The sequence below is a fragment of the Musca autumnalis genome, unplaced genomic scaffold, assembly GCF_047663935.1.
Source record: "Musca autumnalis isolate F117 unplaced genomic scaffold, ASM4766393v1 scaffold_4, whole genome shotgun sequence".
Lineage (NCBI taxonomy): Eukaryota > Metazoa > Arthropoda > Insecta > Diptera > Muscidae > Musca > Musca autumnalis.
The window spans coordinates 147,070,909-147,083,274 of NW_027411977.1; the positions used below are offsets into that span (position 1 = coordinate 147,070,909).

Sequence of the window (12,366 nt, forward strand, 5' to 3'; positions counted from 1 at the left end):
TCTATGAACTGAACATACCGTTGATAACGCTCGGCAGCTTATATACTCTTTATTTGCCAAAGAGAAATTTCTCGATTCCTCTCTTCTCCTTTTCTAGAACATTGGTGCTTACGCCTTTACGCTACCGTAAATTAGGGGTGCACAAAGAGAATCGGACACATTTTCTCTTAAATATTTCAAACTGCATTTTTGTTGGATTTTCTCAACTTTTTTATGGGGTAAGTGCACCAGTAGTCGGCACTTTAAGGATTCTCGTATCTTCAGCCGTATGTCATTCCGAGTCTAAATATCCAATCAAATTAAATGTATGTTGTTATGATTCGTTATTTTGTATAGTTTTAGATTATATAAACAATTTTTTGATTCTTTCTGTTCAACATGCAAAAAATACAATTTTAGTGAAATACTGCTTTTTCACCAGTAGTCGGCACCATTCCCCAATAGTCGTCATGATATGATCCAGTAGTCGGCATGTTATATTTAAATAAAGAAAAAATGCATACTTTACATTTTTTCTTAAATATTTGAAAGAACTATAGCTTAAGCTTTAGTTATTTATACATTTCTAGTTTATTTGTATACATTTCTATTGATTTTACTTAAAAAAATAAGGGAATTTAAACATATTGTTTAAATAAATTAGTTCGTACCAGTAGTCGGCATCTATTACCCAGTTGTCGGCACCCCACAACGCACGTACTTCAAATCATGGCTAATATTGCTTAAAATCGCTAAAGTTCCTTTCAAATTTAAACTATTTTTTTATTAATTAGCCTTTAAAGTATTTCTTTAGTATTTTTTATAATTTTTAGTTAAAAGTAATCGATAAAAATCAATGTTTATAACCCCATGCCGACTTCAGGCAAATTTTATATTTTTTTGTCCCTAAAGTCGGCATCAGCAAAAATTGCACAATTATAAATATTTTTTAAAAATTTCTTTTTCTGAAGTGTTCTTTTAACTGTTCTCTACATATATAACAAAAATGTTGTGGAAAATTTCTTCATTTTAAAATAATTACAGAGCTTATAAGGTTAACATCTCCACAATTTTTTTCTTAAGAAACATCCATTTTCGGTTGTGGTGAAAAACACTCACTGACAAAAACTTAAATTTCGATATAATAATTGGTCCTGGCTCAATGAAATTTTATATAAAGTTAGCTGACAATATTGTTGAAGAATTTTTAAGATTATTTTCCTATTTTGTTTTCTTAATTTTTAGTTATTTGAGTTCAAATTCAAAAGGTGCCGACTACTGGTACATGCCGACATTAGGTGTTTTAAAACTTTATTTGTATTCTAAAATATTAAAAGTTGCATATTGTTTAAAAATATTTATAAAACAATGTGTCTATTTTTAATTTTAGTTGTGTCAATTATGACTGCGATTAAGAATAATTGACGCTAGCTGTAGTGCGATTCTCTAAGTCATTTTTTGAGTTACCGACAAAAATCGGTAAAATTAAAACGCAAAATTATGAATGAAAAGTTCTAATAAAAGTTGACAACGCTCTTGTTATCGGTAGAACTTTACGACTGCTTTTTATTCGTTGCTAACTTACCGAAAAACATCGGTAATTACCGAAATTATAAGCATTTTAATTTTACCGACAATTGTCGGTAACTCCTGAGCAAAATCGCACTACTGAGCAAAATCGAGAGAAAGGCAAATTTAAGAGAGAATTAATATTTAATTTTTCTTGATGTTTCATTACTTATTTTAATATTTTATAAACATTAATGTTGTCTAAAATCGTCCACTATGCAAATTATTAAAAAATTTAAATAAAAAATTGCTTAAACTTTTAATTGTTTATGGTTCACAAAAATACATACAGTTTGTCAAGTAATTGTTTTCGAAACAAGAAAACTAAAATTTTACTGTATTAATTTATGAAAAAAATACTGATAATTTTGATAAAAATGTCGGGCTTTTTGCAAAAATTAGTTGGACGATTTATTTAAGACAAGACAAGATGTATAAATAAAAAATTAGCCCACGTAGTCCAACAATAATAACTAAAACCAATAAATACATGTAATGCACGTTGTCAAATAAATATTTTCGAAATGTAGTGGAAGTTCCAAAATCCCCATATTTTAGGTAAATACTTGAAAATCATGACAAATTATAAATTTTATTCTTAACAGGGATTAAATACTGATAAATATCAACAATTTTAGGCATCGAATATCCGTACTAGGAGGGACCAAAGGAGTACCAGGTCATATTACATGTAAATAGGGTCCTATGGGTCTTAAACCGGAAAATCTAAATACCAAGACGTCTTGTGACTTTGTTTAGTTAATCAGGATGGACTGCCATCAAATACAATAAATGTTAGGTCCAGCATAATTAGATCAGAAGGGTTGCCAGATCAACTAAAAAGGTACTAAATTATATAAGCAGTAAATGAGACCACCTGTGTCTCAAAACAGGGCACCGAAGTTTGATTGTTTGAAGTTTAATTAAGAGATAATGACATTTCACGAAACAATCGGAAATATCGCAGTAGAAGACTAATATTGATTAGAAATGTATAGGGTACAGATTTAGACAATTTTCAGGAATTCATACTAGACCTATTGGACACATTTCGCGTACTCTGCAGTACTACTGCAGCATATTTTTTAAGGGGAAAATAATGCGAACGGAAAAATAATGCTTCAGTGTTACCATAGAAGCCAAAAAACTTAGAGAATTCCTATGAATTGGCTCTAAACAGTTGAAATCGGATGTCTATTATAAAATCAGTATAGACTGATTATATCTTGCATATGTACTTCTAAGCGATTTTTGTAGTTTTATGTCATATTTTGGTTTATTTTAGAGAATTGCCTTATCCCTTAATTCAATTTGAGTTAAATAAACAAATCTGAAGCACTGGTTATGGATTCAGATGGTCTCATTTACTGTTTATATAACCTGGTACCTTTTTAGTAGATCTGGCAACCCTCTTGATCTAATTATTCTGAAATTAATATTTATTTTTGTTGATGATAATTTATCCTAGCGAACTAAAGAAAGTCATAAAACGACGTAGTTTTCAGATATTCCCGCTTTAAGACCCTCTGTTTTCATGTAATATGACCTGGTACTCCCTTGGTCCATATGGACCAATATGGGGTATTTTTAAACCTCAAATACATTTCGAAAACATTTATTTGACAACGTGCAATTACATGTAGTTATTGGTTGCCGTTATTTTATTTTTTACAAATGATTTGAAGATTTTTACATCGGATTTTTGGTTCAGTTGCATAGGTATGTTTTGACCATTAAATTTTAAGACGTGTTATGTATTTTCATATTTTTTAAATTTTTTGTTGTATAACGTGTCAAATCTTTTTATATTCTTACATTTGAGACTATGGGCCATTATTACATGTGTTCTTTTACTATCTGATGGATTTAAAAATGCAAAATAAACTAATTTGGAGGCATAAAAAATATAATTTTCACATTGAAAGTTAATGGCAAGAAGCTCCTCTTTGAAATTCAATCATCACTTTTAACTTTAACTTAACCGGAGCGCTATAAATCTGTTCGGTAAATCCAAACTATAACAAAAGAAGACTTATAATAATGGGGGTATGAACTATAAATAATTGCAAAAAAATATGTACATAATTTTACTTTCATAAAAAAATAGTATTGGCCACCACTGTACATATGTACATATACATACATACGTAAAAACATACAATGTACGTTGTATGTCGACTTTTTAGAATTAATTTTAAGTGAATTGAATTTTTGTTGTTATTTAAAAAATACGTTCTAGAATTTTTAAGAACCTTTGAATATTCGGGAATCAGACAATGAGGTATGAAAAATCAACAATACCAAATTACATACGTTCATACACACATATGATAAGCAGTAGGCTTGCAATTCCATTGTATGGCTTCGACTTGCAGACGAAACAAAAACAACACTGAAGCAATCGTATTTGCAGACAAAAATGAAAACAGACAAAATTACACACATACTAATGATATATAAAGAAATATACATATGTATGTATACATCTGTGCTATATACATACATATTTAACTTGAATTGTGTTTTCAAAAACGCCGGTCTCAAAAATGCTGTAACAAATTGCTCTCTTCTCAATTGTTCTCTTTTGTATTGTTTGAATTTTCTAGAAGCCAAAGGGAAGAGAATTCGAGAAAAATCTCTTTGCCATTGCAAAGAGTATATAAAGCGGCGGAAACACACTCAGGGTACGTTCAGTTTTAAAAGAAAGTTGAAGAAGCACACACAGCTAATAAACTCAACGAACCGTCTAAAAAAACAGATAGCCTACTACGCTTGTGAAAAAAATCGTCATTTGAATTTCAAAAAAGTGAAAATAAAAAGTAAACAAGATGTCGATAATTCCTTTGCTTCGTGAACTTGACGACACATTCAATGAAGTGGATGATTTCTTTGAAGGTCCATTTGGACTTGGTATACATCCCGTGGATATATTTCGACCTCGTCAACGCTCCTTAATGCTATATCCTCGCAGCAATTATTGTCCATATTTAGCCAGATATAGTCGCCGTCGTCCAGGTAAAGAATCTTCTACGGAAAAGTCCGAACTGATACCAACAGTTGGCAAGGACGGTTTCCAAGTTTGTATGGATGTGTCACAATTTAAGCCCAGCGAGTTAACCGTTAAAACTGTGGATAGAACGGTCGTAGTTGAGGGTAAACATGAGGAACGTGAAGATGAACATGGTTTTATTCAACGGCATTTCATACGCAAATATTCACTGCCCAAGGGTTATGATCCCAAAGATGTAGTCTCGACAATATCTTCAGATGGTGTGTTGACCGTCAAAGCACCACCACCACCAATCAAGGAAAGGGAAAGTAATGAACGCATCATTCAAATTCAACAGACTGGTCCAGCACATCTAAATGTTAAGCAGCCGGAACAAGTAAAAAATGTTGATGGACCCAGTGGTGGCGATACAGGCAAAAAATAGTATAACAGAAGTCATAAGCCATGTGTATTATTCTAGTATAACTCTGCGACTGATTAGATATATGTACCTATATTCATTCACTATTCCGAATCATTAATGACTTTTTCTATGTAATTGTATCTTAAGTTTTATAAGCACCTATGTATTTTTAAATAAAAGCCAAAAACAAAATATTTTAAAATTTTTATTAATGGTTGGGGGGTTTTTGTTTTGCTAAGCTTTGTAAAACATATATTTCCAGAATTATCATCTCAGAAGTTAAGAGAAATTTAAGGTTACTGTTCATCTTTTATCATTTTAAAATGCTTTGCATCAAAAGTGGATGAATTCTCGTTTCTTATCTTCGTATTTATTAAAATGCAATCTTGCAAAGTATTATTCTGGAAATTTGATGGGAACGATTTGGCATAAATAGAAATCGTATGAAATGGGGTGAACAAAAAGCTCGAGGTTTGCAGTGAGAGGTAAAGTGTGTCACAGAACATACCAGATAATCTAATGAATCTTAGTCCCAAGAAATTCGCAAAAAATAGTAAATGGTGTGAACAAAATTCTTGAGGCGTGAAGAATATTCCATAATAGAAATTTCCATTATCTTTGCTTTAATTTATCATTCGTAATGCTAGATTGTTTAATTTTTACACATTTACAACGAAAAATTATGTGGCAATACTTTGCTAATAATTGGTTTCGTTAATTGGAAAATAAAGGAAATTTGTGAATTTTTTTTAAATAAAATGATAACAAATATGAAATTAAATGTGATTTTCTTAATAAAACAATTTTTTCTATTATTTTTAAGTGTTTTTTGAGTGTTTTAAAGTGACATGTTTCCAAAAAATACCTCCTCTTGCGAAACCAGAAGTGGTTTCATTCCAAAAAAATTTCGTTTTCTAAAAACTACGGAATTAACTCCTTTTTCGATCGAAACTCGTTCCTATAACATGCTTGAAAATCTATATTTTAAAACGTTGGAAACTACTGGAGTCACTTAATATTTTCGCGAATCGACAGAAATATCTCTTTTTGGACATACAGTGGCACAGATAAGTATACGTACACCTTACAAAAATGGAGTTTAGGCTAAATCGTTGGATTTTTTACAGCAACAACTGCACTGTGTGGCTCCTTGGTGACAAAATAAGCATAATTACACAAATTTATTTTAATCTAATTGGTATATTTATTACAATTTATGGAATTAGCAGCAAATTTATACATCTCTGAGATGTATTTTAGAACAAAAAAATCATTTTTGGGGGTTAAATGCCTTTGTCTAAGGCCAGACTTCTGGCCTGCGAGTAGTTAATGTTTAGAGGTTTTTTGAACCGCTCATGGCCCTATGGGCTAGGTTATTGTAATAAATAAATTAAATTGAAAACAAATTTAGAACTTTACAATGTAGAGCTCTATAATTTAATGAATTGAGCCAAACAGAACCGTTTTGTCATGATTTTAAGGGCGATATCTCTGGATCCAGAGAAAGTATTACAATATATAGCACCATTTTGGAAAGGGTAAAGTGAGCTATAATCTGGCATACATAATGCGAGCAACCATAATGGGCTATATCACCTGAAAATATCGTATGACTACTTGTTGGATAGGTATTTCCATAAGCTTTCCAATGATACCCATTCTGTACACGAGCTTCGTACCCAAACTTTCGGGTCAAATAACCGGGTCCGTCCCCTAGAAAATTATGCATTCCCGTGGTCAGCGCAACAATATCTACCTCTGGAATCGGAGAGTTTTTACTAAACTAGAGTTGTTCCTTATCTTGGGACCTGATCAGAACGATATATAGCTTTCCAGGGGGAAATATAAACTTCACTATTAATTAACCTATGCAATATGGGTACCGTTTGTAAATGCCGTTAATAATTTGATTTTATTTTGCGGGTTAAGGATTGTTTGGCTGCAGGTTTTTTTAAATAAAAATCTGATGTTCTGATTTAAATTTCTTTATTTTCCAATATTTCGATTGGAACCTCCAATCATCTTCAGGGAAATGAAAGAGAGTTGTGGTAAGTTTGCTGCCAATACTTTCTTCAACTCCTGCAGCCAAACAAACCTTAACCCGCAAAATTTTACAAATAAGGCAAACGATACCCTCATCAATTTGATTTTATAATATCTTAAATAATGCCTGCTTCTACAAATTTTTACTACTATAACAATTGTTCCTTATTGTATCGAAAACTAGTAAAAATTAATAGATTCTTGCAGTTCTTGACAAGTTATTATACGTCAATATTTAAAAAATGACAACAATAATTGTTTTTTACGCGAACACACATTTTTTACAAAATCGTATGTTTTCTTTAAGTAGTCGGCTTTACTTTTGACGGGGGGTTAAGACTTTTTCCTAAGGAATTGTCCAAAAGTTGGCTACGCAAAAAAAAAAAACTATCCACAAGCTTTAAAACGATTCCCATTATGCTAAAGTAAGAATAGTAAAATATCAATGTATACACATATCTTGAGAAGTATGAATATCCCAAAAACTACCTATGGTAAAAATTTCAGCCCGATCCGATAGGTGTCCCCAAACGAGACTCAAGCCGAAGAATTTGTTCACAAGCACGCCAAATAATGCCTTATATGATTTTGGAAGTACGCATGCCTTTGATCCATACATTAGAGCGGGTAATATAAGAGGTCGATTATGGATAGCAATCCAACTCCAGTTGCTTTGCCGACAGCAAATTTAATAATAAAAGATCCAATTCTGTATTGAAATTCATACTTTTTTACAATCAAACTAATAGCCAAAGACTCAAAACACTGACATTGAATGAATTTGACAAAAATGTCTGTCGTTTCACTTATTTTTTTTTGTGTGATTTTCACTTCTGGCAACGCAGTTTCAGTTGAGTTGCCATCCATAATCGGCCCCTAAGTGTCTTGTAGTGTGTGAGTTTTGTTTGGCGAGATTCGAACTCGTTTTTAAACCATTTCGTACAAAGAGTGTCTAGTAATTGCCGGAAACCTCGTTTATCACAAAGGTCTTTTCTATTTAACTGGCGAAATACCAAATTCCGTTATGATTTGGAATATCTCTGAATGTATGGAACTGTCTACATAATGCGGTTAGACGTTTCCACAGTTTACGTATAGTGGAACCTCAGTAAACGTACTGAGCAGCTGTAAATCTGAAATAAAATCTGGAATTGATTTCTTATTTCAGTAACATAAATGGTGTAAATTTAAATCTCATTAATATCGGTTAGTATAAACTCTGCTTCACAACTAAAATATTTTAAAATTTTGACCAATATTTCACATGTTGCTTTCCTTTACACACAATTTATCTATATATATAAAAGAGCAGTGAGGTGAGGTATTTACTGACTGACTGACTGATTCATCACCGCCCAGACGAAACCGCTGAAGCTAGAAAGTTGAAATTTTGGGTGTAGGTTGCTGTTGGTGTATAGGGGTGAGATAAGGCTGGGTTTTTGGAAATTCGACCCAGAAGTGTACGAAAAGTACTAAAAGGTACTAAATATGGTACCCTTTGTATTAGGGAAACGGTAAGAGCTAGAATTCTGAAATTTGGAATGAGGGTAACTGATGGAGATCTAGAAAGATCTACCAAAGGGTTTTTGGAAAATCGACCTCTAAGTGTACGAAAAGTACTAAAATGTACAAAATTTAGTACCAATTGTATATTTTGAACGAATATAGCTAGAATCATGGAATTTGGTATGGAAATCAAGGTTGGTAAGTGGTGTTGATGTAATTAAATGTTTTTGGAAAATCATACTAATGTGTACGAAAAGTACTAAATGATACTAAATTTAGTACAAATTATATTTGGGTGAACGGATAGAACTGGAATCCTGAAATTTGGAATTAAGATTACTGTTGAAGTGTATGATTGAGACATGAGGGTGATTTTGGAAATTCGTACTTATGTGTACGAAAATTACTAAATGGTACTAAATTTAGTACAATTTGGATTTGTGTGAACGGATGGAGCTGGAATCCTGAAATTTGAAATTACGGCCAATTGTGGAGAGTAACGAAGAAAACTTTTTGGAAATTCGAACTATAAGTGCACGAATAGTACTAAATTTAGTACAATTTGGATTAGGGTGAATGGATAGAGCTGGAATACAGACATTTGGAATGAGGGTCACTGATAAAGAGTAACAATGAAAGGTTTTTGGACATTCCAACTATAAGGGTACGAAAAGTACTAAATGGTACTAAATTTAGTACAATTTTGATTTGGGTGAACGGATTGAGCTGGAATACAGACATTTGGAATGGGGGTTACCGATGAAGAGTAACAATGAAAGGTTTTTGTAAATTCGAACTATAAGGGTAAAAGTACTAAATGGTACTAAATTTAGTACAATTTGGATATGGGTGAACGGATAGAGCTGGAATCCTGAAATTTGTAATGAGGGTCATTGATGGAGAGTAACAAAGAAAGGTTTTTAGAAATTCGAACTATAAGTGCACGAAAAGTACTAAATGGTACTAAATTTAGTACAATTTGGATATGAGTTAACGAATAGGGCCGGAATCCTGAAATTTGGAATGAGAATCACTGATTAAGAGTAAGAAAGATGTACCAAATGTCGAAAAGTCCTAAATGGTAGTGAGTTTAGTATGATTTGGATTTGAAGAGCTGGAATCCTGAAATTTGGAATTAAGATTACTGTTAGAATATAGAATTGAGATATGGAGGAAGCTTTGGAAAATTGTACTAATGTGAACGAAGCAGTACTAACTGGTACGGAATTCGCTGTATTTGCGTGAACAGATTACTGTTGGAGTGAGGATTGAGGTAGTTTTGGAAATTCATACTTATGGAAAAGTGCTAAATGGAACTACATTGGATATAAATTGGGGTTAGGTGAACGGATAGAGCTGAGATATGAAAGTACATTTTAGAAAATCGTGTACGAAAAGTGCTAAAAGGTACAAAATTTGGTACCTTTTGATATTTGCTATATGGTAGAGAATTTTGTACAATTTGTGACTTTGTAAAGGGTAGAACTGCAATTTTGAAATTCGGTACTAGATTAGCAATTGTTGTTTAGAGTGGAGATAGGGAGGAGGTTTTGAAAATTCGTACTTATTTATACAAAAAGTACTAAATAGTACTATAATGGGTTTCAGGAGAACAGATAAAGCTGGAAAAGTGAATTGGGGTTAGGATATATGTTGAATATAAGGAAGTAATCTTTTAAAATACACTAAGTCGAGAGGTACCGTTATATGGGGATATACGAAATCGTGGATTTTTATGGTCATTTTGGATTTTTATGGCCATTTTGAATGCCGAAAATTTAACGGACCTATTCGGGTTCTGGGCGAAACCGCTAAAGCTAGAACCTTGCATTGTAAATGTGCGTGATTGTTGTTGTGAAGGCGTGAGATAAAGTTTAGTGTTTGGAAATTCGTACTGGAAGGGAATGCTGTGTTAGTGAAGGGTTAAAACCAGGAGTCAAATCTGAAATTTGCAATATGATACGTAGTTTTGTAAATTCGAAATAAAAAATATGGTAGTTGTGTGATACTTCAGATTTTTTTTTTTGTAAATACTGACTACAATCGAAAAAAATATTGGTAATAAAAATAGGTCTTAGTACAACAGAATCTCCAGTATTCACCATTCCCGTATTAAATATTGTTTATATATATTTTGTTCCCTTTCCGCATACGAAGTAGCGGGCATTTGCTAGTATAAAATATAAAGTAATAAAGTACGGGAACAAGCCAATAATTGAAATGCGCCCAACCAACTCTATGATAGCGACATTGATAATCACCATGTGGACCAGCATCACACCCAGCAGGGGCATGTCTTCACCAAGTTCAAAGAATGATTTTGTATGCGATTGGATTGATTGTGGAAGGTATGTATGTTCAAGCAATAACTTCGAAAATAGGATTTTACAAAATTGTTTTCTTAAATTTCTCCTCTATTTTTCAGTTGTTTTGAAAGTTTAGAATTTTTGGCCATATATGTTACGCAAATATATGCGGTAGCCTTAATAACAGATGGGCTGTCATCGGACACAACGATATCCAAAACCTATCATGGCTTGGACATTACTTTATTACTCTCTTTCTGTTCCAATACAATCAATCGATCAACAAAACAGCAATATCCTATTTCCATTTCAAGAAGCATGGACGTTTTTAATTTTCTTCTTCAAACCTATCCAGGCCCCTGGAGTACATCCCCCTTCTATCGTAGCAGAATAACGTCAGCCACCTATTACCTTTTACTTTTTAACATTATTTTCCGTGCGGAATATTCCGAAGGAAATATTCATGATTGCCCTGATTGTCTTAGGAAGTATGGACATTCTGAAAAAATTTCATGACAATCGTCGTAGTTTTTCAAAGAGGCACCCGTGGCAAAAGTTTTTTAAATATTTTCGAGTGGGTACATACATAACTAAATAGGAAAGAGAGTGGGACATTAGCCTTAAAAAACTTTGTAATCTATAGAAAAACACATTTCTAAAATTAATTTTAGATTTGGTTTTATTTATTGAAAACTTAAAGATAAATTCAAATTTCTAAATCTAAAATGATGAATGAAATGCAGCAAACCATAGATGAATTTAAGACTAATCAGTTGCAAAGGTAGGAATAGGAATGAATCAAAGTGATAGACTATTATTTTGTTTCCATTTTCTCTGAAGATTCCTCTCCTTTCTTGATTTGTTCCGGCTGTTTTACATTCAAATGTGCCGGTCCAGTCTGTTGAATTTGTACGATGCGTTCGTTGTTGTTCTTTCCCTTGATTGCCGGTGGTGGTGCTTTAACGGTCAACACACCATCTGAGGATATTGTGGAGACTACATCTTTGGGATCATAGCCTTTGGGCAGTGAATATTTGCGTATGAAGTGACGTTGAACAAAACCATGTTCATCTTCGCGCTCCTCGTGCTTTCCCTCAACTACGACCATTCTGTCAACGGTTTTGACTGTCAACTCATTTGGTGTAAATTGTGAAACGTCCATGCAAACTTGGAATCCATCTTTGCCCACAGTTGGTATTAACTCCGATTTTTCAGCAGCAGACGATTCTTTGCGTGGATGACCACCATAACGCGTTACGTATGGACAGTAACGGTTACGAGGATGTAGCATTAAGGCACGATGACGAGGTCTAAATATGTCCACTGGATGAATGCCAAGTCCAAATGGACCCTCGAAGAAATCATCCACCTCACTGAATGTGTCATCGAGTTCGCGTAACAATGGAATTAGAGACATTTCGTTTTATTATTCTCTTCTACTTTGTTTATGTTAATTTTTTTTTTAACAATTTATTTAACGGTTTGAAGAATTGTGCAGTTGATTGGTTTATTTGCTTTAGCTTTTTAACGATTCAATGCGTCTTTTTGAA

The 12,366-nt window shown here is 32.8% G+C and overlaps 2 protein-coding genes across 2 annotated transcripts; one reads left to right on the forward strand and one right to left on the reverse strand.

The window, feature by feature from the left end:
* Positions 1–3,810: 3,810 nt before the first annotated feature.
* On the forward strand, positions 3,811–5,153 carry LOC141401951 (heat shock protein 27-like). Its single transcript, XM_073982525.1, has 2 exons — positions 3,811–3,829; positions 4,155–5,153. The coding sequence occupies exon 2, from the start codon at positions 4,377–4,379 to the stop codon at positions 4,980–4,982; it is 606 nt and encodes a 201-aa protein (XP_073838626.1). The 5' UTR covers positions 3,811–3,829; positions 4,155–4,376; the 3' UTR covers positions 4,983–5,153.
* A 6,324-nt stretch (positions 5,154–11,477) lies between these two features.
* On the reverse strand, positions 11,478–12,366 carry LOC141400616 (heat shock protein 27-like). Its single transcript, XM_073979907.1, has one exon. It carries the CDS (start codon positions 12,231–12,233, stop codon positions 11,631–11,633), a length of 603 nt encoding a protein of 200 aa, XP_073836008.1. The 5' UTR covers positions 12,234–12,366; the 3' UTR covers positions 11,478–11,630.